Source organism: Anas platyrhynchos, chromosome 16, assembly GCF_047663525.1.
Source record: "Anas platyrhynchos isolate ZD024472 breed Pekin duck chromosome 16, IASCAAS_PekinDuck_T2T, whole genome shotgun sequence".
Classification (NCBI taxonomy): Eukaryota; Metazoa; Chordata; class Aves; order Anseriformes; family Anatidae; genus Anas; species Anas platyrhynchos.
This window is the reverse complement of record NC_092602.1, coordinates 9,232,316-9,258,954: the sequence shown is the minus strand read 5'-3', so window position 1 is coordinate 9,258,954 and position 26,639 is coordinate 9,232,316. Positions and strand designations below refer to the sequence as shown.

The 26,639-nt window shown below is 44.8% G+C and overlaps 2 protein-coding genes across 5 annotated transcripts; both read left to right on the top strand.

Annotated features, from left to right (window-relative positions):
* Positions 1-406: 406 nt before the first annotated feature.
* On the top strand, positions 407-10,752 carry LOC101803848 (solute carrier family 2, facilitated glucose transporter member 11-like). Of its 3 annotated transcripts, none has more exons than XM_038187238.2 (12): positions 407-543; positions 1,896-1,998; positions 2,970-3,130; positions 3,636-3,760; positions 4,644-4,773; positions 5,685-5,833; positions 6,645-6,832; positions 7,641-7,751; positions 8,160-8,261; positions 8,390-8,465; positions 8,794-8,921; positions 9,653-10,752. In XM_038187238.2, the coding sequence occupies exons 1-12, from the start codon at positions 524-526 to the stop codon at positions 9,857-9,859; spliced, it is 1,500 nt and encodes a 499-aa protein (XP_038043166.1). In that variant the 5' UTR covers positions 407-523; the 3' UTR covers positions 9,860-10,752. The 3 variants fall into 3 exon arrangements, with proteins under 3 accessions (XP_038043166.1, XP_038043168.1, XP_038043167.1); XM_038187240.2 differs by having other exon boundaries at positions 500-547; XM_038187239.2 differs by lacking the exon at positions 407-543 and adding an exon at positions 768-942.
* Positions 10,753-13,168: 2,416 nt separating this feature from the next.
* On the top strand, positions 13,169-21,815 carry LOC101796380 (solute carrier family 2, facilitated glucose transporter member 11). 2 transcript variants are annotated; one of them, XM_072024504.1, is made up of 12 exons: positions 13,169-13,327; positions 14,282-14,380; positions 14,706-14,866; positions 15,774-15,898; positions 16,338-16,467; positions 17,109-17,257; positions 17,623-17,810; positions 18,306-18,416; positions 18,987-19,088; positions 20,003-20,078; positions 21,063-21,111; positions 21,501-21,815. In XM_072024504.1, the coding sequence occupies exons 1-12, from the start codon at positions 13,304-13,306 to the stop codon at positions 21,718-21,720; spliced, it is 1,434 nt and encodes a 477-aa protein (XP_071880605.1). In that variant the 5' UTR covers positions 13,169-13,303; the 3' UTR covers positions 21,721-21,815. The 2 variants fall into 2 exon arrangements, with proteins under 2 accessions (XP_071880605.1, XP_027326040.3); XM_027470239.3 differs by having other exon boundaries at positions 21,063-21,190.
* The last annotated feature ends 4,824 nt before the right edge of the window (positions 21,816-26,639 follow it).

Here is a 26,639-nt window from a genome sequence, read left to right as displayed (position 1 = left end):
GTCGACTGACCCCACAATCCAAGTGTGGAGTGCTCAGGCTTAGTCAGGCTTAGTCATGTTTTGGAGTCAGGCTTCAGAAGGCTTTACCGTGGTGAGGCTCAGAGTAACAGGACCTCCTCCTTCGGTGTGATGAGTGATTACCCAGCCTATGTCTTGGGGAGGCCAGGCCAGTCTGCTCTGGTTTGTGCTGGTCCCTGGACTTTGCTTTCCATTAGTGCCTTCTCGTTGTCCTTTACTCATCTCCTGCAGCTCCGTGTCAGCTGTCGCTTCAGCTTCTCTTCCCAACTGACCTGGCGTGAATGCTCAACTCGCCGAGATGACCGGCAGTTTCATCAGTAACCAACACAATAATGACAAACCAATAGCAAGAACTTCATGACAAACCAAAGAGAGTGCAAACACTGAAAGAGAATGAAACGATGTGTTGAAATATTATCTCGGGCTCCTCTTTCTCTATATATAGACTGACTTTTTCCAAAGTACCTGAAGAAAGCGTCAGGAAAGACCTAGCCTGCAAGCTGAGATGACTACCTTTGCATGCAAGTTGGTATATGTTTCTCTTTTTTTCCCCCAAATAGAATGTTTCTTTTTTTTTTTTTTTTCCCAAATAGATTTTTTTCAGCACAGATTTTTTTCCTTTCTGCTATTCTAAAAGACCAATTGCATAAATTAAGTACAGAAAGAAAAATAAATCTGAATCAAATATGGTTAAAATAATAGTACAAAGTCATAATTGAGAGATATCAAATATCTTGCAAGAAATTATTTTTAAAAATCAGAGGAAACTGGATTTGAGAGCACTTTTGTATTTAATGCCTGATACATGATAGAGAAGATAAATCAAAGGAGTTCAGAGCAGAGCAACAAAACAAGGCTGCATGATTTGACAGATGGAGGAGGACCAGAGGACTGAAAAAGTTCTCCACAATAAATGAGTTAACAGTAAGTATCTGAAAGATGTAAACATCAAAGGATGGAAATCAATCCTTTCTTGTCAAGGAGGTATAGGAAAAAAATACCCAGAAAAGATAAAACAAAGATATTTTTAAAAAACTATTCTAGGATGAGTATTAAATTACAATAATAATAATAAAGTCTTCCTGATTTTAAAATCTGTGAGACTGGAAAAGCTGCCCAAGAGATGCAACACAAAACTCAAGCAATCAATCAAGCAATGGTGTTATGATACAGAATGAGGATAAGATGAAGAAATTTGCTGCAGGTGCAATACACGTTTTGTACATAGAATAGTTTACTGACTTTGTTGCTGATGATCTGTCTCATGCTGATGTGTGGCATCTTCAGGAGCATGGAGGATAGCAGGAGATGTCTAGTTGCAGAGACCACAAGTCTCATTTCTTCCTAGTGCTCTGACACGCAGCAGATTGCCATCATTTGATTTATGAATGCACCAAATATCAGATTTATTCAGAACCGAGTCCTCTGAAGCCAACAGTTTTACAACATGGATAAATTTGGTGCCCATTGAAACAATGGCATTCATCTGATTAGAAATCAGCTTGTAAATGTTTAGCAGTTATTGCTCAGCATTGCCTTTGGATACGATTTGTTCTAGAGATAAAAGTGCAGCATCGTGCCATGATTGCTGGACACATCCCCGCTAGGACTCTCCGTAACGGAGCATGGGGAGTGGGAGGGACTAGCAATCCCATGCTAGTGCCGATTTAGTTGCCCAAAGCTGGAGCCAGGAGCACTGAAGTGTGAATCTGGGTGCTGGGAGAAGTTCTCTCCTTTCCACAAATTTCCTACTGCCTTGTGCTCTCGCTGCTGTGGTCTTGCACTGCACTAGCTGTAAGGGTTCCCACAGGCAAAACGGGACAGCTGGGGCACGTCTGAATAGCTGCACTTGCTTTCTTTGCTGTTTTTTCTTCCAGCCAGAAAATGAGCTACAACCTCTTCCTCCTGGCTTTTGTCCTGGGCATTGGGGGAACTTTCCAGTATGGGTTGCAGGTCTCCATCATCAATTCTCCTGCCGAGGTAAGCCCACCAGTTGAGCTCTCAGCATGGATTTCAGTGTCCTCATGCGCTCCTCTCTATTTCCAGTCACTAGTTTTTCCCTTCTGCTCTCAAAGCTAAACTTGTGTCTTCCTGGTTCTCAGAGCAGCTGCCATCGCTCCTGTGTTTCATTGCATTTAACTTCTGTCTGGTGTCACGAAATTGGGAAAGGGGAGGATGAGGAATATCTATGAAGACAGCCATGTGTCCATGACAGAGTTGGATTGTTCACAGGACGTTCTGCTCTCTCCAGTGCTCAGGGACTGCCTTGCAGCAGGTCTCTGGCTATGCACACTACGTCTATGTGAATGCATCTAAGGCGAAACAGGACAGGGAAGAACTGTAGCTCTGGAGCTGAGGTCAGCATTGATACCGCAGCTGAAAAAGGGGAATTAGGTGAGGTGTTTGTCATCTTCAGTGGTGCTGAGGACACTGAGCTCGTAGCATCACCACACCATGAAGCCTCATCCTGAATGAGGACACCCTGAAGTTATCTAGAGCAGGTCAGAGAGACCCCAGAATGGTGCACATCAAGGGACAAATCCTGACCTCACTGAGGTCAACTGGAGTCAAACCTGAATTTCACCCAAGGCATCAGGCAGGATGCAGAAGGTGGACGAGAGGAACAAGTGGGAATAGAGGGAAAACCTGGATAACAAAATAGTCAGGGTCTAGCACGTAAACAGAAGCCCAGCTTGCTCTTCTCTTAGAGGCACCCACTACTGGTATTTAATATTGATAGTTACTGTGATTCATTGCACTGTGTTGCTAAACCACGGACTCCAGTAATGTTAGTGGCAAAATTCCCTTTCATTTCATTGGGGTAAGATTGCAGCCAAGGTGTTGATAGAAATGTATCAAGCAAGACACGCAGGTAGGTAAGAGAAGCAAAAAAAGAGGTGCAATTATTAGGAAATATGTTGATTGAGTCCATTTCTGTTTTTCTTTTAAAGTACATCAAAAGTTTCATCCGCGAGGCCTGGCTGAAGAGATACGGATCTTCTCCCAGTGAAGAGATAATTACGTTGATGTGGTCCTTCGTTGTGTCCATTTACAGCATCGGTGGGCTCCTGGGGTCCTTGTCTGCCGGGTATTTGTCTGTTAGATTTGGAAGGTAGGAATAATGACTTTACTGGTCTTCCTGTTTACGCCAACACCTGCAAAAACAAGTGGTTGTCTCTTGGTAGAAACACTGCTTGTAAAGCGGTGCTGTGAGCAGCCCAGGGCCACTTCAGATCAGTTCAGTGAAGACAGAGAATGCCAAAAACTGCCAATGATCAAGGAAAGTCATGCCATGGTCCTCGTAAATTCCAAAGCCAACCTAGTTCAGAGAAACCACTTGGGGAGTGCATACCTTTTAAACACAAATTTCCCAGACACCGTCTTACAAAGGCTGTTCCTCAGCGTAGATGCGGGCTCCAGTAGAATACATGCAAGTGGTGCTGTAGGCATGAAAAGCTCCAGCTGGCTTTTCAGTCTATGACAAAATTTTCTCCTTTCCCATTTGCTTCACGGCAACTGATCTCAGTCTTTACCCATGCTACAATACGTGACTTCTGTCCAGCCGTGAATGCCACATAGGCAGTATTCGTGCTCATCCTAATTTAAATGAATTCCAGGAAGAAGGTCATGCTGCTCAACAACATCCCCGCTCTGCTGAGTGCAGCTCTGATGGGACTCAGCCGGCTGTCCGGGTCCTTTGAGATGATCATCATTGGCAGATTATTAGCTGGAGTTTGTGGAGGTAAATCTGCATTCCTGCATATGGGTTTTAATACTTGGGAGAGCAGTGGCTGAGGGTCACAAGGTTTTACCAGGCTGACTATATGGATTACAGATTTTCACTAAACTCTGAAGAGTGCCTGATTACTGAATGCACTTTTTACTAAGAAAACACATACATAATTAATCATGTGTGACAGCTCCATTTTTTTTAATTTTTTTTTTAATCTTCACATCCAATCCATATAAAAATACTACCAACTTGTGGAAAAGACAAAGCGTGTGATATTTCAGGGAGCACGCTCACTCAACAGAAAGCTAACCTCTGTTTTTTCTCTTGCTGCTGTTGTGGCTGACAGTGCCTTCCACATTACAGACAAGGGAGTGGTTTTCAAGCCAGGCAATTCTAATTTCCAGATCCTCAGAAGGTCACACTCTGTCGGTGTTTTGATCCCTGAGCAGTTGGATAAAGAAAATACTAACCAGCAAATGAATAAATAAATGTATTTTAGTGAGAATAATTCTTAATTAATTCACAGAGTAAATGGAATAGATGGTGTGATTGTTGGTTTCAAGCACAAAATAAAGCACACGAGATCCTGAGTACATGCTGACATGTCTAACTGGGATTAAAGGGATAGACAGCAATCCTGTGGCTGGAGGAGCCATGGCAAGGGAAGGCCAGCCTGGTGAAGAACTGACTTCCCAGGAGAACATACTTGCTTAGTGAAATACTTAGAAAAGACGCAATGCCAAGGTGTTGGGAACACATTTCGTGTGAGCCAGACTCATGCTCAGCCCTGTAAAAAACATTTTAGAGCCTAACCCTATATGCTTTGCCCTTCCAGAACACCAGACTGCCAGGAGTCTGTACTGCCCTGTCTGATGGTCATTTGTCGCTGCAGGTTTGGGTCTGAATATCCACATCATGTATGCTGGGGAATGTGCCCCGCAGAAGCTGCGCGGGGTGATTGCCATAACTGCTTCCACTGCCATCGCCATCGGCAAGTTTATAGGATTTGCTCTGGGCCTCAGGTAAGGGGGTCTGAGAGCTGCTTCATTTCCTCTGTTTTTAAAACATGTGCATATGTCAATGCAAGCCTACAGACAGGCAAATCAACAGCTTTTTTAGACATGTTTTCAGGGTACCCTAGGTAGCCAGACCAAATTGGCTCGGCACAAATTCCAGACTTAAGTAAATGGAAAACAGAAATCATACAAATATTTAATACTGAAGAATGATGTTGCTTCCTGGCAAACACAGATCAAAATACAGAAATGAAAACCTTTAACAGATGAGTTTTACGTCTTACTTTTTTTAGAAGGCACAGGGAGTGTCAGATCCACCAAAACCTTCCTGGAAACACACAAAAAGCAGCACACCCACTCACCAGGCATTCATGCAAAACCAGAAGGCTTTGGTGGATCCCTGCCCCTCAGCCCAGGCCCTGTCTGCCTGTCCTGTGCCAAAGGCAGTCTGTCCTGTCCCCGGGCACAGGTCGTTCTGCCCGCAGTGTACTCGGAGCTGCTTTTTGGGAAGGCCAGTCCCAGGCTGGGAACCCACAGATCCTGTCTTCGTTGTAACTTGGGGGTAACTCTTTGCAGCAGAAGCAGAGGGATCGGCCACTGCAGGTTCTTTCTGGGTGCTCTGCCAGGCCAATGCTCCTCGCTGGGGGCTTGCAGGCTGCAGTTAGGGTGCTGCACTCCCTGCTGAGCAACAGGTGGCAACGCTGTGTAATGCCTGTGCCGCAGGCAGTGGCACTCTGCTCTCCCCTTCCTCCTCCTTTGAGATTTAATTTTTCTGGGCTGAGAAATCCTGGAGACCCCTCAGTGGCAGCTGCTGGGACACACGCAGCAGGGCTGAGGGACCAGCCTGTGTCCCGTGTGCTCACTTGGCCAGTGCACAGCGATGTTCAGCTTTTCTTGCTCTGCTGGTCTGGTTTCAGAGAAGTCCTCGGGGTGGATGCTCTCTGGCCAATTCTCATGGCAGCGAACGCGCTTCCTGCCCTCGTTCAGCTTCTCACCCTGCCCTTCTTCCCAGACTCGCCCCGCTACCTGCTCATCGACAAAAAGGACAAGGAGGGGTGCATCAAAGGTAAGGAAATGGGCCACAAAGCTTTCATTTTAGCAAAAAAAAAAAAAAAAAAAAAAAAAAAATATATATATATATATATATATATATATATATATGGGAAAACCCCACAGACGCCTAGAAGAGATGTTCAGTTTGGAAAGAGGCTCTTGGCCTTTTGGCTCTGAAACCACCTGCAGTTTTAAGATAAGGCAGCCCCTTCTGTTTTGGTGTTAGAGCTGTCTTGGCACTAGGATTTGCCTTGTCCTCTGCCAGAATCCTCTGGGGGATGCGAGCACACAGAGCTTGTGCCCCGAGCAGTCAGGGCACGGATGCAGCGCACCCTGGCTGTGTGTAAGGAATGGATGCTCCCTACCAGCATGCCATTCCAGGTCTTCAGCAGGCCTAACAGCAGCCACTGACATGAACACAGAAACAGCCACTGTGGCTTTCTGGAGGATGGAGAGGCAGAACTCTGGCTTTAGACTTATTTTTTATCATAGGAACTGTTTTTCCTTGTTTTGGTGTGTGCCTGAGAGCTGTACGTGTAGCGGGAGGGGAGTCGGGGAAGGATCGGTGAGGATTTAGGCTCAGTTTACAATGAAACCCTGTAAAGAGCTACTGGCCGATGGTGAGGTCATGACTAAGATTTATGAGTAAATCCAGTTCACAGTGAGCTGGGTCAGCATCTAGGCTGAACCCAGACCTCTAGGAAGTTCACACAGGCAAAGAGCCTGAAGCTGAAATAAAACTGCAAGGCAGGATGTACTCCCTGAATCCAGGGCTGGGCTGGGGAGCGTGGACCAGGAGTCACCTTCTCTTCCTGTCCATCCAGCTGTGAAGCAGCTCTGGGGAGACGGCGACCACATGGCTGAAATAGATGACATGACTGCAGAGCAAGAAGCCATCCGTGGGGAGAAGGCTAAGCATGTCTGCGATCTTTTTCGTGACAAAGCTGTCCGCTGGCAGCTCATCACTCTCTTCCTCGTCGCTGCATGCACGCAGTTAATTGGAGTCAATGTGGTACGTGTGCCACTTCTCTCTGCTTTTTAGTCTGCTTACGGTTCCTTGGCAAAAAGTAAGTTCTGCAATGAGTAGTAAAATGCTGATTGCAACAGGGGCTGTAAGGAGGGGAACTGTCAGTGTCTATTATAATCTATTCCCATGGAAGCTTGCGACCTGAGATAAGGCGAGACCTGTGTTTTAGCAAGTGTCATCTGAAGGCATCTCTCTTATGATAACACATTTCAAAAATCAGATTAATTTTGCAAATTCAGAAAGACTTTGAGATTCATAAAACCATTTTCTACACTTCTCTTGCAGCAGTAAATATATCAAGAAAAACCAGTATAAATTCATGGTGGAATTTCTTCTGCGTTAGGAGGACTTACATCTGGAAAAATAGTGACTATCGAAATCACTGCAGAGATTTAAAGATGCAATAGACAATTTAAACCATTTGCTTAGCAAGTACTGTCAGTATTTCTATGTGCTCCATGTCCTGCACATGAGACACTAAAACAGGATGTGTGCTCCATGTGCTGCATGAGATGCTAAAGGATGAAGAATTTTGTAACCTGTAAAATAAAGCAAAGGCCAGTGCTAAAAGCAAGCAAAAAAAAGAAAAAAAGACCGTGTGTTACTGAGTTAGAGCTGCTCGCAAAAGCTCTTCTGCACAAATGAGTCTCATGGAAACATTGAGGATTAGTTAATGAAATCAGGAAGATTTTCTTTTCCTAAAGCCTGATTAGTTATTATCTGTCAAAAAAGGCAAAGCTAGTGTAAACAGAACCACCTAGGAGCAGCCTTCACACATTTCTCTACTTTCCAGGTTTACTTTTATGCATACAATGTCTTCCTACAAGTGGGAATCTCCCCTGCTCAAACCCGCTATGTCTCCCTGGGAGTTGGGGTCACCGAGATCCTCACCACGGTTCTGTGTGTAAGTGGATCCTCAGCTGAAATCATCCTGCTGTAGTGCCCGTTCCATTGCAATCATTAGAAACTACTGCAAACCGAGTGCCAGAAATGAAAATCATGCAACAACTCAGCAGGGGCACCTTGTACTGATCTTGCAAAACACCTCCCTTCTCAGCAGGACTCTCGGCTGTAGATTTGTGGCAATGAACAGTGCAAACATTTCCACGTTGCTGTCCTCCCAGCTGTGCTTTGCCTGCAGAGTGCCGCCCTGGTCCTGCCCTGCACCTCCCCAGCTTGCCCCAGCACCTGCCTCTGGTGGTGCTCAGCCCCTCCTGGAGGAGCCCAGCTCCCCAGAGCCCCCCAGCCTGGCTGCTGAGGGCTCCTCCTTGTGCCTGCTCCTGGAGCTGACCGTGTGTCCTCCTGGTTGCAGGGCTACCTCGTGGAGCGGGCGGGGAGGAAGACACTGCTGTGGAAAAGCTACACGGTGATGGCCCTGGCTCTAGGGCTTCTCACGGTCACGCTCACACTGCAGGTAAGCATCACATCTTCCATTTTATTCTATGGCAGACATCATCAATGAAGATTGACCCCGTTTCTAAGGGAGCTGGATGAATAAAATTTTAATTTCAGGTTTAATTTGCTTTTTGTTTCCCATCACAGGATTCTTTCTCCTGGGTACCATACTGCTCTGTTGTACTCATCTTTATCTACATCATGAGCTTTGGCATTGGACCAGGTTGGTATTTCACGTATATCATATACCTCTGCCTTCCTCACGCAGCCTTTAGGAGAGGCATGGCTGCTCCACAGGCAGCGTGAGTCCCTGCTCCTGATTCAGTGGGGGGAGATGTTCCAGGTCCTGGAGCACTCTGTAGTGTGGCAGGAGTTAAAATTTCATTTCCTATTGCTTTCCTGCATGCCTTTCTCCTGAAGGACCAAGAAGCACCTCAAACACTTCCAGGTCAGATAAAGCCATCGACTTCCATGGTGATATGCAGTATGAGTTACAGAAGCATCTTGCAAAATTTTTAATTTTTCCTTTTTTCTCCAATGTTTTTTTTCAGCTGGAGTATTATGCCTCCTGCCCACAGAAATATTTATTCAGTCATACAGACCAGCTGCTTATGTTTTCAATGGTGCTTCAAACTGGATCCAACTCTTCTTCCTTGGCCTTGTGTTCCCTTTCATTGTGGTAAGCAAGGCAGGGTGTGCTAAAACTCTGTTTAGAGGAAGAGGTACAGCCCTTCTTGAACCCAGAGCCTGCTTCTCCTTTTCATCACATCAATGAACAGAGGCCGCACTGACTGCAGTTCTGATGGTCTCTTGCTTTCTACCTAGATACGTACTGAAGTGTAGCAAACCCACAAAATGCTGCTAACTGTGCACCCAGAGAGTATCCCTGGCAATCATGGAAGGGTGACAGGCATCGGCACCGCCAGCAGTCATCTGAATGTCACGAGGGGCTCCCTGCTTTTCCCTCCTTGTCCTGTGTGTCCTTTGGGGTTGGTGTGGAAAAAGGCCATGCCTGTATCTGTCCCAGAGGTCTCACCCAGCACTAGGAAGTCGCAGGGAAACAGAAGCCCCTAACCTCTGGGGACTGTGCAAGGAGGGACCGAGCTGACACACAACGGACCCTCCCCAGTCTAGCACTGACTGAGAAGGAGCAGAGAGGAACAGTGACTGAAATGTGGCTCAGCACCTCTCTGAATTGCCAAGCAATGACATTCGATGCCTGCTGAGCGTACAGCTTCCCTCCCTAGGCAGGAAAGGAGAATTAGCTTGCCTTAGCACTGTTCCCAAGGTGGCTGCAAGCAGGACTGACATCAAGTGTTTTAGTGAATACAAAACCAGAAACACATATCATACGAGAAAGATATCTAGATCAATTTATATGAACGTATTTTCTCCTTTCTTTTCCCATAGGAAGGCCTCGGTAGTTTCTGTTTCATCATTTTCCTGGCATACTGCCTGTCCATGGCTATCTTTGTTTTCCTGGTGGTGCCAGAGACCAAAGGAAAGACGATGCTGCAGATCATGGAGGAGTTCAACCGCCTGAACCACCGCGGGAAGAAGGGGCAGCCGGCCCTACCGCAGAATAACTGCTCCCTGATGATTGTTACTAGACTTTAATAACGAACTCTCCGGTCCATATTTTGTTCAAGGACTATGTTGTTCATATTTTGAAATTACAACTTTTTTGAGCTGCTTGTGACCATGTTTCTGTGACCTGCAGCATGGCCTTTATCCATTTTTTTTTTCTTTTTGGCGGATAGTCGTTGCCACATTTGAAGGAGAAAGGCATAAAGGACATTAAATTCCTGGGGTAAAGGAGACACTGTGTTAGAGAAGCATCCAGACATAGGCTGCCATCTCCAGCCGAGGTTACTGTTTTGTGCGTTGTTTCTGAGATTCTTCTGTTGGGACATACAGCGATGTACCAGTACTGAAAGAAAGCATGACGAAGAGAGCAGAGCTGCAGACAAGCACGAGTAGGCCAATCCACAGCGGGTCTGTTCGCCTCCATCAGCAATGGCAACGCAGCATGTCTTCAGCCTGGAGTTACTGTGTGTCAGAGAGGAGGAGCACTGAGCTGCAATGGGATTCAGTTCCCAAGAGTTCCTGGTACTGATGAGACAAAGAATTGTGGTGCCACTCCCAGAGAACTCAATCTCTGTGTGTCTGAGTACTTGCTGGTCTCTCCAGGACTCCAAGTACTCCACATTCCCATCACAAAATTTGGGAAAAGGGCCTCAATTTTTGTATTCTTTGCTATACAACGTGACACACCCTTGCTTGTAGTGCTTTGCAGCTTACTGCTAAGGAAATAAAATAAGCAGTGACTTGGAAAACACATCCCACTGATGGTGCCTGCATTTGGCTTTCACTGATCGAAGAGTCAGGGACAGAGATGAGCCCATCTCTGGGACTGTGTTGTCAGGGTCAAGGAATCCTGTGTCTGGAAATGAGACCTTCACTACTGGCTGGTGCAGAGGCTGCGCAATGCAATAAAATTTGCAAAAGGACCCAAACGTTGAGTGGCAGTTTCTTTTGCATTCCTAACCTCCTGCTTTCTGATTGTCACACCACCCTCTAACAAGACTTGTGGCGGTGCCAAGAGCTGGTACCAAAAGCAGTGGCCTTCCCCTGCTGTGCTGGGTTTACACGACAAGGGTTTGGTGGGGGGGGGGGGGCTGCAGAGCTGTGAGCAGAGCCCAGCAGCTGCCCCGTGTCAGACAAGGGCCATTTCCAGCCCCTTCCAAAAGGGACCCGCTGCTGGTCAGAGCCAAGCCAGTGAAGGCGGATTTAAGGAAGGGTGAAAACGCTGCTCAGCAGCAGCTGGGAGACAAGGGTGAGAAAATGGGAGAGAAGCAGCCCTGCAGCCCCCAAGGTGAGTGCAGCAGGAGGCAGGAGGTGCTCCAGGCTCACAGCAGCAGTTCCCCTGCGGCCCATGGAGAGGCCCCTGGTGGAGCAGGCTGTCCCCCTGCACCCATGGGTCCCACATGGAGCAGATCTCCACGCTGCAGCCCCCCCATGAGTGGAGGAGCCCCTGGTGGAGCAGGTGGATGTGGCCTGGAGGAGGCTGCGGCCCATGGAGAGCCCCCGCAAGAGCAGGGGTTTTGGGGGGAGCTGCCACCCGTGCCCTTGAAAAGAAGGGCGAGACATTATTACAAGAAGGTAAGACTTATTATTACAAAAGTCTTAACTTGTCCTGGTCTTCCTCAACCTTACTGGCTTGCAGGGAGGAGTGGTTTTGTGTCTTTTAAGACACTAAAGGCTCATTCCTTATACCCATCTTCCTACAGTGTCATCCTGCTCAGCATGCCTGACTTCTTCCCTTTCCCCCCCTGCTAGACCATACTGTCTGCTAGAGGGAAATCGTGGTAAATCATTAATGCTGCCATAAACCAGCATCTGTTGGGAATAAAGGTTAAATGAGTGCTTGTGGAATTTGCAGTGTATCCATGTGCTTTCCAGGATCACTAAAGTGCATCTTTGGAAATAAACCCCTTGTGACCAGGGTAGCAGGTGAGCTACTTCTGCGGTCTGGAATAAGCACATTCCTTGTAATGCTCAAATCTTAGGTGAAAAGACATCCCTTCCCAGGGGACTCCACTCCAAGGTGTCTGACCCTATCCCCAAACGGTTTGCTGTTAGCCTGGCGGACCCCCTTGAGAGGGAAAGGAAAAATAAGAAGAGACCTGCAAGAGGCCAGCATGAAAAGGTCTGGAAACAGACCCAACATCAACTTTGACGCAGGAAACAAAAGAAGTTAAAAGGAAAGGATGAATTCGTAAAAAGCAAGACAAAACCTAAATAAAGACAGGGATTTTTGCAGTAATAATTGAAGAGAAGGGTGGGTTCTGAGGTGTTTTAGAAGTGAGAACATTTGAAGAGTCGGCGCTGAGAGGGGCAGGAAGGAAACGCTGCTATGACCGATGTGGAGGTGACGCCGATTTCAGGGAAGATGTGAATGGCACGGGTGGACAGAGGAACTACCTCCCCGTGCTGGTGTGCCACAGGGCGCCCAGGCAGAGGCTTTGGAGAGAGCGTGACGGGGCCGCCTGGCTGCAGAAAGGTCGAGGTGTGACTCAGCAAGCTCGCTGGGGCTGCCGGGCACGGGGACGCACGGGCTGAGCTGCGAGTGGCTGCAATGCGACAAGCACTGCTCAGCAAAGCTTCTCTTGTCCTCAGAGCTGCCATTTCTGCACCAACCACAGACAGCTACATCTTTATAGGACGCTGTGCTGTACTTAGAGTAGTATGAAACGTTGTTTGTAGAAGCCTGAAGGAATGAAGAAGGAATTTGCGCTCTTTGTAAATAGGGAAGTCTTTTGTTGAGTCAGAATGGTTTTTCTCAAAGTGGAAAGGACTTCTTAAAATCAACCCTGAAGCCAGAGCAGAATGAGCTCCCTGCTCTGGCACACCCACGGCTATCTCTGCTGTAGTAAATAGGTAATAGTGGTTAGCAATAGGTCTGAGTAGTTCTGGAAACAGCGTGAGCTTCCAGAAAACTGTGTGTTCGCAAGGACCAAGGCTCCTTCTCCATGCCAATATTCAAATACTTCATGTCCTGCAGCTGGGAAATTGCTCAGATACTTCAACTGATTGAAAATCTTGTGGTGTGCAGAAAAGCAGGCAGCACAGCTCAGCGACCATACTCAGTGGTGTATCTCTGTGGTGGGCTGGGAGGAGGGCACACACTGCTGACACTGCTGGCAGAGAGGGAAGGCAGGCTGCTGGCCTGCAGGAGAGCTGCTAACACCGCCCGATCCCACAAAACAGGAACACTCGGTCGCTTTAGCAGTGCAAATAAGGGGGAGCACTCCCGTTACAAGGACAAACATTTACCAATGTTGTAATCAGCTTGGCATATCCGAGTCTTGGAATAATTAAACCAGCAAAAAGAGACCCTGGCCAGTGATGGAGGAGGACATAATTCACTAGAAGCCACATAGTTAGAATTTAACTTCTGTGCTATGATCCCAACTTCTTATAATCTAAGCATAGAAAACGTATCACTCAATCTGACAGACTTGACAAGGGCTCTCAGAGCAGGCAGGTTTTCAGGGGGAAATGGCTGGTTTCCTCTCAGACCTGGTGAGTATCCAACTTCTTGTCTTCTAGGCCTGGTCACCGATAGCAGCATAATCTTTTAAGATTACAGAAAAAGGGAATGAAGCAGTAATAAAAATGAACAGAGCACATGCTGGGGACAACCCTGATTCAGCAATAAGACTGAGTAAACACCACCTCCAGAAAAGATATTGGAGGTACAAAAGGGAGGGGTTTAAGAGAGGACCTGGGAAGCCAGGAAAGAACAGGCCTTTTGAGGAAAATGGATAAAAGAGTAGTATGGAAGAGGCAAAAAGGAACAAATCTCCCACCGTACTGCCCTGCACTCTTGAGGACATTTGAGGATACGCATCTGTTTACAGTGAGACCTGACTAAATACCTGAAAACGTATGTGCTTGTGAAGGGTGCTCTAAAATTCAGTGTACATCATGGGAACACAGCATTTCAAGTAGGAGTCATTCAAGCAGGGGCTCTGAAGATGCAGATTCCTACGGGAGTAATAAAAGTGAAATTAAAAAAAAAAAAGCTTTAAGAGGACAGACTTGATTATTCCCTGGAGCTGGTGAACGAAGTCTCCAAGAAGTTACGGTTGAAGGGAAAAAAGGATTCAAGAAAGGTGTGGCTTCTTACCAGTACAAAAGCAAACATGAACTGTTTCAACAAGGCTTTTATGATTTTTTATGATTTTTTAAAATTTCTGTGGCTGCCAAAATGAAAATAATTAAAGACTGCATCTTTCCAGGCTGTTAGTAACCAGGAGAAGAACTTAAAGGAATGTGTGGATTTGCATCTTAACTATTTCCCAGCAATTTTGCTTCGTTATTGAAAAATATAATTTGTCGTTGTTGTTGTTGTTTTCTTTATAAAGTCTTTTTAGTCATGGAAATGTAAAGATGTACTATCTTATAGATTACCTCATGTTTCTGAAAGCCCTGCTGGTGTCAGGACCTTAGCTTGTCTTTCATCATCTTCGGCAGGTTCAATACCGGCAGCTATTGCTAATGATTTTGGTGCTAGGAATTGGTGGAACACACCTCTCTGGTTTTCAAATGTCTGTGATCAATTACACTTCTCCAGTAAGTAAAGCTCTCACAACAGCAAACCTGTAACTGCTTTTCATGGGGCTAGGCCTTACACCTCGAAGAAGCTCTAAAAAAGCTCTTCCATGGTACTACGTGAGTTTATCCCCAGCTCTTTCCCATCCCTTACTGTCTCAGTACATATTACACAGTTGAATGGAGGGACTATGGAAGTCTTGGTGGTTCCTTATACTATATCTTTTTCCTTTACACAACATCTCAACATAACGACTATTAACCTAGCTTTTTAAAATCACCAACATAATAAAGAACTATTGCGATTAGTGCCTCAGAGGAATAAATACCTCTTTTTCTGTCCAAGTACATTCAGAAGTTTATCAACGAAACCTGGCTGGAGCGATACGGTTCAGCGCTGCAGCAAGAGACACTCACATTGCTGTGGTCCTTCATCGTGTCTATGTACTGTGTGGGGGGAATGATAGGATGCCTGTGTAGTGGGTACCTGACTGCAAAGTATGGAAAGTAAGTATATTTCCCAACGGTTAACTAATTAGGGATGCCACAAGGGAAGCAATCAACTATTACTCACCTCATGTAATAGATGTTGGAATTTTCACTCCCCCGTCTTGGTACAGAACTAACTCTACTCTGCATGTATAACTACGCCTAGGTACATTAGAGAGACAAGAACATGCAGCTGGTTCTGATTACCTTTTCACAGTTTTTGGTGCCGTACAATTCCTACACATTTGCTGAAATTTTAGTAAAGAATCACTCTGAAATTTCTTCATTGAGCAATAATGCCCTAGGGAGCCCAACAACACTGCAGGTGTGAAGAAGGTAATAGATATTCTGTAGGCAAAAGCTTTTTCTTTTTTTCTTTCTTTTATTGTTTTTTTTTTTTTTTAATTGATCGCAGCTCTTAAAAAAAAAAAAAAAAAAAAAAAAAAAAAAAAGTGTGCAGGTTCATTCCTCTTTAAGAACAGCCAGAGTTTCAGCAAAGATAAGCAGAATCTCTCATGCCACATTCAGAATCCTCTCTTTGAGCTCAAGGTGGATAGGGAACCTAGCTCTCCCTAACACTGGATTTGCCTACTTCAGGGGACAACCGCAATGTTGGGGATGGGATCCTGGCCCAAAGGAAAGAAGTGCGAAAGACCGTTCCTTATCAGTATCTACCTTAAAGGAATTTCCTTCAGTCTCACAGTGTGCTCACATGGTATTAGCATAGAAAAGAGAAGCCTAATTTCTCCCTTTCCACTCTCCTGAGAAGACATCACACCTTTTCCTAATCAGATATCATTGCCCTATAACCAACGGATTTTAAAATGTCCATGGTTTAGCCCATAAATCCAGAAGAGAACATGCAGACATTAGTTAACTATGACAAAGTAAAACATGGATCATACCCGCATGTTTGCTCTTGCAGGAAGAAGTGTCTGCTGTTCAATGATGCGGTCCTAATAGTAGCCACACTGAACACTGGCTTCAGTAGGAGAGCCAAATCCTTTGAGATGATCCTGATTGGGCGCTTCCTCGAGGGCATCGGTGCTGGTAGGACTTCCCACTACTTCATGTTACTGTGACTTCTGTGGGGTGGATACAGAAATCTTTCTGCTGGGAGTACCCGGGCATGCACAGTAACCCCAGTGGAACAAGGAGCAGATTGGGAAAACGTAAGAAGATCATGGCTCGCAGCGAGGCAGCAGGCTGCACAAACCCATCGCATAGTCCGGTTTGTTCCCTGGGCAGGGACAATATAATGATTGAGCTGTCCTTTGCCTTCAAGAGGTCTTTCTGAGAAGGGTATCTGGTGGATTAGCGAAACATCTCACTTAGAGTAGATGTCCATTATCAGCCTACTGACTGTGGAGGACATACAGAAAACATTTCAGGAGGGAGATGAGAGAGCTACCTTTGGCTGAAGGAGAAATGGAAAGGGACCCTCTCTCTTATTTTCTATAGCTTTAGTTCTCTTTTGTCTTCTCTTTAGGAATACATATGAATGCCCATGTTCAGTATGCAGGAGAGATCTCACCTAAGAAGTTCCGTGGATTTGTAAATGTGACCTGCTCTGTGTTTCTTGCACTAGGAAAAGCTGTAGCAAGAATTCTTGGCTTACGGTACTTGTGCTGCTCCTTCTGGTCCTGTTTTCTATTTGTCTTCTGTATGGCAGGAAAGTGCTGTCCTCCCAGTCCTAGAAACAGACACACACTGAAGGTGGGGTTTAACTTCGCTTAGCTACATCTGTCAAACAGGAAATGTCTGCTTCATGCCAGTCACTGAGGTTCCCTTGTCAGCCTCTGGGGTGAGAAAGACCCTTCTGTTGAGAAAGGATGAGTCTGTCTCTGGAGATGTAGTCTCTGCTGAAGTTAATAAGAAAAAAATATGTATATAAACTCTTACTATACCTCTGAGACCTGACAGTTCTGCTAATTTTTTGATAATCTCATGCAGAATTACTATATTAGTTGAGATAGCTGTTGTGGGAATGTCAAAACTCCACTGATATTTAGAAAATACTCAGTTTTGGAGAAAAATCTCAATCTTGCAGTAGAACTAAGGTATCAGTCTGTTTTCCTTTCCCTAATCTAAGCATCTTTTATATCAATTTATTCTTTACAGGTATATCTATATAGATATAGATATAGATATAGATATAGATATAGTTTTCGTTTTGCTAGTTTAGGATCCAGAAAATACCAGACTAGGTGTAGAATGTAACTGTCTTGGCCTATACATACACTCTTGTGTGCCTTCGTAGAGATCTTTTAGGAACTGAAGACATGTGGAATGTGCTGTTGTCCTTCTCTGGGTTGGTGGCATTGATTCAACTGCTCTTTTTGCCATTCTTTCCTGAGTCACCTCCCTATCTCTTGCTTCAAAAAGGAGACAAAGATGGTTGCTTGAAAGGTAAGATTAAATTTTAGATCCCTAATTTGTTAGACTGTAACTCTTGGGAAAGTGAACCTAATAGAGGGAATTAGCTTTTCTATAGTACAACTACAGATTTCCTGATAATTACATGGAGAGATCTTGCAAAGATCATAGCATAAAACTGTATCACTCTAGAAAAAGAGGAGTCATCAGAAATATTTATGATCTACTTTTAAATACTAGAACAAGTTGAAAGCCGTTTTCCAGGCCAGTCTTAGCATGTTGCAGTAAGCTGTTTTAGTTCTTTGCTCAGTGACTGATGAATCAAGGCATGGACTCAACTGCAAATGACTAGTGGATCAGATGACGGAAGCATGTACTTCGTTCTGTCTCTTCTGTAGCCATGAAGCAACTCTGGGGAGAAGAGAATTATCACACAGAATTTGATGACATGCTGAAGGAAAAGGCTGTAACAAAAGGCACCAAAATAATGAATGTCCTAGAGGTGCTGAGAGAGCCATCCGTGTATCCGCAGCTGTGTACCATGCTCCTGCTTTTACTGAGTCTGCAGCTCTGTGGCCTGAGTGCAGTTGAGTATTCCTGATATCCATACTTACATCCACTGTTAAGTGCTCAGTCCATCAGGGGCTTTGCAGATGAGCAGCTTCTGCTTAACAATTGTGAAAGGCCTACAGAATGAGCTGCTGGAAGAATTACGTATGGTCTGCTATGATTGAAATTTGCTTTTCTTTTCTTCACTCCCTGTCTTCCCTGTCTTGTCCCTTCACTTTTCCTTTTTCCTCTTTGCCATAACGTCTTTCTTCCATGCCTTTCAGGCTGAATGATCCTTTCAACTCTTCTCTTTTTTCCTTTTATTTATTTATTTTTTTCTGGACTTTCAAATCCCTTTTCTCCATCGCCTTTCAATTTTTCACATCTCAAGCAGGTTATGTCACCTCTGCTAAGCCCCAGTACTATACTGTTACTATTACAGTGATGCCAAATGTAGTTCTACGTGATGCTGGGTAAGCACATATTACATCTATTGACTATACTTCATTTCAAAATGTTTCTTATTTATTAGATCACCTTCTACACCACAGAAATTTTTCAGACAGCCAACCTGCAGGAAAACATAATCCCATATGTAGCTCTAGGAGTTGCGACCTCTGAGCTCATCTCCATCATCTTCTGTGTAAGTCAGACGCTGCTGGGGCTTTAAGAGTTCAAGTACATGTGATTTGAGTCTATTCTCCTTTAAAGTAAATGAATCTTCATTTGGTGAGCCAAAGGATTTTTTGTGGCACTACATAAGTCTGTAAAGTGATTGATACTGTCCCTGCCAAATTTCTTTCCATCTTTTCAATCTTTCTTCCCATCTTCAATCTTCATACTTTCTCATAAAAATACCTTTTATTCATACATATATAAATGAAATATCATTCAGAGATAAATGTTTGCTTATTTCCATACATTTATATATATATATATATATATTAATGGAATCATTACATGTTTCCATTGACTTCAGTGTTCATGAAAAAGTAGCTGCAATGCTCAGTCAGTGACAGCAATTCATAGCACTAGAGATGCTAGGAGGAACTCCGTAAATAACAAACTTGGTACTAACGAGAATTCTGTTCTCTAAATAAGAACTGAAGAAGAAAGCTTGATTTGCTGAAAGGCTCAGAGCTGGACGTGGCCATGCTTCCAGTGATATGTTTGTTGTTGTTTCTGTTTGTTTGTTTGTTTTATTATCCCTCAGAGCTCCATTATCGATCGTTTTGGACGCCGGATTCTGCTATGGGGTGGTTATTTGTTGATGGCACTGATACTGGTGTTGCTTGAAACAAGCCTTCTACTGAGCGTAAGCAAATGTCTCTCTAGGGTGGACCTGCATCTGAAATCTTTGTGCAGGACAGCAGATAGTCAGCCTTAGTTCTGACGTCCAAAAGAGCAGGTCAGAATATCTTCTGAACACAAATTCATAGCCCGTCTTGCAAGGCCTTTATCTTTGTCCTGTCTTGTATTTCATCTTTTTAGTCAATCTTTCAAACAGTCAGTGAAAAACATTTTGTAAGACCATCAGCCTGGCGTAGCTTTCCTCCAGCTCTCTGCCTGCCTGATCTCTCTGAAGCTCTCATCGTTTGCTGCCCTTTGATCCCCTAGAAAAGCATCTCTGTTGTCACCGTTCCCATTTGCTATCCCATGTCCCATGCAACAGAAGCAGTGTGCACTGCCCCTTCCCACCACCAATTTCCACCCTCGTTGCATGTGATCCAGCTGGATACACAGCGTGCAGCTCTCTAACTCCTTCCAGCCTGGATGGTGTAGACGAGTGAGGAACCCAGGTTCCTGCCTTCCATATTTCCAGTGTTTCGTCCTGTATTGCAATCTTTGTCTCAGCCCACAAACTAACTTCTCTCTGTTTCAATCTTCTGATTCACGTGATTTAAACACTTCTCTGAAATTGTCTAAGGAAATTAGATAATTAGGTTGAATCAGTTACACTTTTCCCCATGCTGTAATTTTCTTGGAATTTGTTACATGTTTTTCAGACCAGGGTGCAGTTTAACTCACCTCTGTAGATAGGACACTGCAGGCTACTTTTGGCCTTCCACTGTATCCAGTACAGAGATAAGTAGTTGTAGTGAGCATCCATTACAGAGCCCAGCATCGTGGGCTTTTTCATCAACATCACTTCTCCTGTATGTTTAGATCAGCTGTGCTATAGCTATAAAATTAATTGTCATTCTCATCCCTCCTTCTGCCCTTGTCTAGGATCGGTTCCTCTGGATGCGTTACTGCAGTGTTACTCTTATCTTTTTATTCATCATTGCCTATGGAATAGGACCAGGTGAGTATAACAGCACTGATAGCAAGAGCAAACCTTGGACCACGAGGGAATGCACAGGCCATGGATGTGTGGGAAAGAACGAGGCTGGGTGAATACATCTTCGTAAAGCAGCAGCTTAGTTTGGACTGATGGGGGAGCTCCAACTTCTGGTGAATTAATAACTTGAGGAACAATTTTTTTAACAAATTGCTTCAAACAATTCAAACCCTGATGTATCACGACTCTATATCATCACACTGAATTGCAGGTTCAAGGCAAAGAAATACTCATTAAAAATCACTAAGACTTGATTTGGGAGGCATGAATGCTGTTCAGTGCATGCAGGCTCATCTGGTCCATCTCTGTCTCTGCAGAAAGGCAGAGGTAGCCCCTCTAAAATATCAGTTTTCTCAATTCACCTATAAAATTCAACTCCATTAAATACCTGATAGCACACACAGTCTCTCTTAGTAATTCTGCCTTTTCTCGTCCTCTCTTAATCATCTACATCAGTAATGCCAGAACCAAATTTACAGCTCTCTGTTATGATTTCACTCACTTAAAAGCAATACTTACTCTGAAATTTCCATGTCTAAGCACTACTTTCAGTTATGCAATCTCCAAAATCAAATGCCAGCCTTTACTACTTTAAGGCTGAATATGAGGACTATGGATGTCTTGAAAACCTAGCAGAATTCTCATGGTAGCAAAACCCAGTTGGCACATCTGGGCAATAGACCCTTAGGGCAGCTCCATATTTGATACATCTTAGGTGGATAGGAAGTGCATTTCTGGGGTGTGCATCTCTCTCCGTGGACCATTAGAGAGGTTGGTGGGTGAATTCAGATCAGGGTGGGTGTGCTTCCAAAATGTACATGATCACACAACAGCCTGACACTACTGGGGCACTGTGTGACCTTTGAGTAAAGTGGTTAACCAAATCTCCACAGGAGAACACAAACCACACAGCAGTGTTTTTGATTGCTTTTTATGTTTTTTCCTCAGCTGGAGCCGTTGCATCTGTCATGAATGAAATCTTCACCCTCTCGACAAGGTCTTCTGCTTTTGTAATTGGTGGAATCGTCATTTGGCTAGGCCTCACTTTCACTGGAATGCTTTTCCCCTTTGCTGTTGTATGTAATTTGATTCAAATCTCCTCTTTGACTCTCTCAATTTAAACTGGTTTTCTAGGCTGGTCTGGACAGAAAGCGAGATGAAATCCTTGTAGATGATCAAAGCCATGAATTCCTTGTTAATACTGTCACGTGGAGGTCATTCATATAAAACACTTCCCTAGAGTTCAGACATCCTCTGCTGCCTTGAGAATATACTGAAAAGATAAACTTATTCCTCATCTCGTAGGGCAAACAGTGAATTTGCAAGAATCTGTAGGGGAAAGTGTTGCCAGGGAAATCACTCATCTTGCTCTGTTTTTATCTCCAGATGGTTCTTGGTCCTTTTTGCTTCCTCATCTTTATTGCTGTCCTGGTCACTGCAGCAGTTCTCATCTATCTGTTCCTCCCAGAAACAAAAGGGAGGTCAATCTCTGAAATCACGGAAGAATTCAAAACACGCCAATTTAAGAAGAAACATCATCAGAGGGTGGAGAAGAATGCTCCTGAAGAAAGGACATTCTGCACCAAGCTCTGACAGGCCACCATGAACAACTTCTGCTGACAAAAAGCTGTGTCTCAGAAGCATACTGAAAGCTAACCTTTAACATGGACTTTTCTCAATAAAATATAATCCAAAAAGTAATCCACAGATAGCTTGTCATTAGTGCAAGCAATCCTATTTTTGGTTTTGCTTTTCAGTGCCTCCTTCCTGTAACAGCTCTGTGGCAGGAGGATATTCATAACCACGTACACTTCTCAGAACTGGCACAGGGAAAATATTTTCAGGCATCCCACACTGATCTTATTTCAAGTCTTTCTCATTTGCTATCACTTTAAAGAAGCAAGATTTATCTTGATGCTTGTTGCTTTGTAAGAAAGCTCTGCTCAGGATTAACAGCAAGATGAAACATAAACATAACTCCTGCAGACAATTTTCATGTCATCTATTTATGATACCTCACTGTGAAGAACCCAGTGCTGAGGATGAACACTTCAAATGAACAAATGCCTGGTTGAATAACAAAAAGAACTTGACTTTGTTCTATTTTATTTACCAGAAATATTCCAGCTATATGTCATGATTGTTTCTGTAATGACTGTCAGGGCTCAGCCCTGCTCAATGACTAATTGGCACAGAACCCTCACCTGCAGCCTCTGGAGCAAACTGGCCGCACCCTCCACGTGTAGCAGTTGTAGCAAAACCTAGAGCAAGTTTTTGTAGTGTGAGCAATCCTGGTTGCCTCAAGGAGGGCACTGTTTAGCCACAAGGATACGAGGCAGTGCTGAGAGCTGAGGAATGAGACAGGGAACGAGACGCTTTGCGACAGTACCGCGGGAGCAGGCACTTTATAAACAATTAACTGCTCAAGACAAGAAGCAGAAGCTGCAGGGACAAACGTCTGCTAGCTGGGTGCTGGATGAGGACACACCACGCTCCACTAGGGCCCAGCAGCAGGCAGTGCTGCACGGCACTGCTGTGCTCCACAACCCGCGGCACTGCTGCTGGCCCGGCGCTGTTAATCCTGCTGAGCACCGCAGCATTTAATCCCTTCCCTCCCCAGACTCTTCTACCTTCGTGTAAGACTATCGGTTAGTTTTCCATTTTCTGTCACAGATACAAATGGCATACCAGCAAATGTCTCCTGTTTAGTAGGACCATAAGTCCTGTCTGTCCACAGTTTAACTGTCCACATTGCTTGTTATTGTGTGGGAGCTCTGAATCAGTGTTGAGTTTTGGGGAATTTTCTATTTAAAAATTTTAAACAATGTACTTGCTACTTCTAAAGGAATAGCTGCAGAAGAAACTCTGATAACAAAGCACCAGTGCATGTTCCTGCAACTAAAACCTGATTTAGATTTTATATTCTTCTGGTTGAACGAAATCTGCCAGGCCTTCAGCACGTAAAGAAGAGAGAATCCTCTGCGGTCACCTTGGTCAGTGCCATTTGGCTTCGCTGGTCCTTTCGCAGGACCCGGTGCCAGCAGCAGCACGGCTGCAGCACTGCAGAGGGCCCGCTCCTCGTGCCACCCAGCACAGTGTCAGGTTTAGAAGCGGGAGCCTTGAAGCCCTCTGTTCCTCTCCTAGGAGCTCCAGCCAAGCCCACCCTGATTTGGCTCCCCTGTCTCCTGCAAGAAGCCAGGGTTTTGTGGGCAGTCTTGCTGGGCACCTTCACTGCCCAGCTGAAGGATCCTCCCCGTTTTAAGCATTCATCCTCCTGGGATCCGCCAATCCAATCCAAGAACTGAAGACTGCTCTCCCCAAACCTCGCTATTGCTGCATCTCTTGCAGTTACTGATAAACCAGATCGTACATGATTAACTCACCAATATTAATGTTTGCCAGTTGTTTTAACCCCATGCCAAGGCCTCTTGCTTTCTCATACTTCTGCAAGCAACATCGTAAGTTGCTGTTAACTACTCACTCTGCCTATCTTTTACCCAAAAGGAGAGATAAAGTGAGAAAGCTAATTTTTTTCTCTTATCTTTCTCATTTTGTATCACTGCCATGGCCACCACCTCCAGGAAGAAGCTGGCAATTCAGGTGCCATCCAGCCTGCCTTATTTCAGTGTGGGCTCATGCATCAGGGCCAACACCACTGTTACAAGCCTGCATCTGGCATCCAATAAATCTGAATACAAGAAGAGGCATGACAGCTAGTGTGTCAGGGTTATGCTTGTATTTTTCAGAGATTACATTCTGTAAATATTATGGTTTCAGTAGCTGCTGTTGTCAGCCTTCTTATCCTGTATTTTTGCTTCTTTTCTTGGTTTTGCCTTGACACAGTGGAGGTAGAATAGCAGCAGCAATAGTGAAAGGAGAAAGAAAAATGCTTCATGCGATTTCCCTCATTTCCCCAAGGAAATTCACCCACCATTAACACTTCCATTTTCACTTCTGTAGGTCCATCACCAAGTGACGATGACAGGTGTATTCCTTATTTTTTTCTGGACCACAGCTGACTTGCATCAGATGGTGAGCAGGACTGAACTTTAAAATGAAAGCAACTTCTTTCTGTAAAAAGCATGTGAAAACTTCGTAAAAGATACTTTCTACTTCTAACCCATTCTTGAAAAGAAGTATTTTCCCAGCAGGCAGCAGACAGGACAGGTCACTGGTGGAAATATGGCCCATTGGCCTGCTTGCAGTCCTCGTATAGGAGGTGATATCACACACGCAGTTCATTGTTCCCAGTGCAAGGTTTTTTTCTGTTGCATTTTCTAGTCCTACTTCTACACTCTTGAGGCAGCTGGGTTTGAAGAGGGCCTAATTCCATCCACATCACCATGGGCTGGCCTGTGCATTCCTCTCCACCGTGCTGTGTGTAAGGTGCACTGCATCAGAGTGTCCCCAAGGGCCCAAAAGGCCCTCCCAGGCCTTTACCACTGAGCAGTGCGGTAGGAAGATGCTGCTGTGGAAGGGCTCTGTGGCCTCGGTGCTGTCTTGCTGACATTACATAAGTAAAGCAAGAGCAATAGTAGAGTCCAAAGGGGAACGGAAGGAGAATGGATTGTAAATAGGACTTCTGTGTGGAGAAAAAAAGAAAAAAAAAAAAAAACAGGCCTGATTTTTTAGGGGAAAGCAGAAATGAGGAGAGAACCGAGTGTCTCCTTTTCCCCAGTCAGCTTTGCATTCCAGATTCAATAGAGCAGTTTTCTTGTGTCACAGGGTATGAGATTGTTGCAGCCTCGGTTACTCATTTGGTGCTCTGACTTTTAGCCCCTTTCCTACCGCTGCGACCTTCCCCAGGACCTGCAGGAACGTGTGGTGTGGCACAAGCACCGCGGGAGGCACAACGAACGCGTGGAGGGAGCAGGAGGAGAGAACTGGCAGGGTATTGGGGCCATGTATAAGTTGGTTAAGGCTTGCTGATTTCCAAGTACTATTAATTCCCTGGGGAGAACTGCAATACTGGACTACTACAAAGAAGTACAGACATAAAGGAGCACAGCAGAAAGCAGCAGAGGTGATATATGGTAGCTGGTTTTTGAAGCAGGGCACAGGGCACAAGCAGAAGCCAAGAGCCTGTCCTCACTGCTTGATTCCTTAGAGAGAAAGGAACAGCAAAAGTCTCCCGAGCTCACTCCTAAAATTGCAGCTAAGGTGAACCAGTACCATGCTATAAAGTCTGAGCTATGCGGCTCAGGATCACCAGAAAGACACAAACGTGTAAGAGAAATTTGATTGTGAGCTAGTGGAATTGCTGCTATGTGAGATCCTCAGCAATTACTTTGCAAGGAGTGTAGGAATCGTTGTAACATGAAAACCTGTGCTTTGATACAAATTGAGAAAAATCATTATGTAATACAAATTTACATTTTGAAACAATAAAATAATCAATCAATAGCTATGTGATTTGCATTTTAATACAACCAGAATGTTACACTTGTTGGCATTCAAGAGAAAATACAAAAATGCCAAATCATTCTGGCCACTATCACAAGCCAGAAAAAACAGCATTTGCTGTGCGGTTATATAGGCAATAGTTGGAATTACAGCAGTAACCAAGGTTTTATTATTAACATGCATTTTTTCTCATTTCTTTAGACTCACAGTATTTGCAGAAAAACCCTCTGTAAATAATTGCATTATGTGTTTTATGAACTAAAAGTACAAGTCCTGAGGATGAGCTTAGGCATTTACTGAGGGCTCCAGCACAACCCCATTGTCACATCTGCCCCCACACCAAGCCTTGGGGCTGGGGGAAAGTCCCCTGGCCTGACCAAGAGAAAGCAGGAGGCTTTGAAAGCAGGAATAGCACACAGCGTCAAGCACACATGAGAGCCCCAGGCACACCTCTCTTCCAAATGCCATCTCTAGCTGGAGCCATGCAGAGTCACAGTTTGGGAGCCTCTGGGGACCGAAGGTGACTTCTCAGTGGCTGCAGCACCAGGTTTGGAGTTGTTCTGTGTCTGTAATGCTCAAAGCTGAAGCAGAGGGATTGAGAGCCCAGCTGCACCATCCTAACTCACTGAGAGGTATTTACTCCCTTTGCTGACTCTCACGAGGAAGCGGATCGCACAGTTACTGCCTGCTTCAGCACCAAGCTCTGCTCCAAAAGCTGCTGCCAGGGCGCAGTTATCAGCTGGAGCCTTTTCACCTCTCCTGGCCAACGAATGCCCTCATAACCACCAGACAAGAACCCTTCCTCGGTACAGTCTAGCCAACACATAAAGTCCGAACGGCTGAATTGAGCTTTGAAATTTGCTACTTGTATCTCATGCCTATTGAATAGCTGTGTTTGAGACTGTCCATTTTTCATCTAATAAAAGCTATTTACCATACCAGTGCATCTGAAACTGAACACCACATCTTTACTTAATAATAAACACCAGTAGCTAAATGTCTTACCAACTGCGTTTTGGTGCAGATTATGGCAGAAATACTGCTTGGTTCATATCACAGAAATATTTTACTGTTCCTGAAAACTGTTTAGATTTTTTTTTTCCTGAGCTGTTCTCTTTTTCC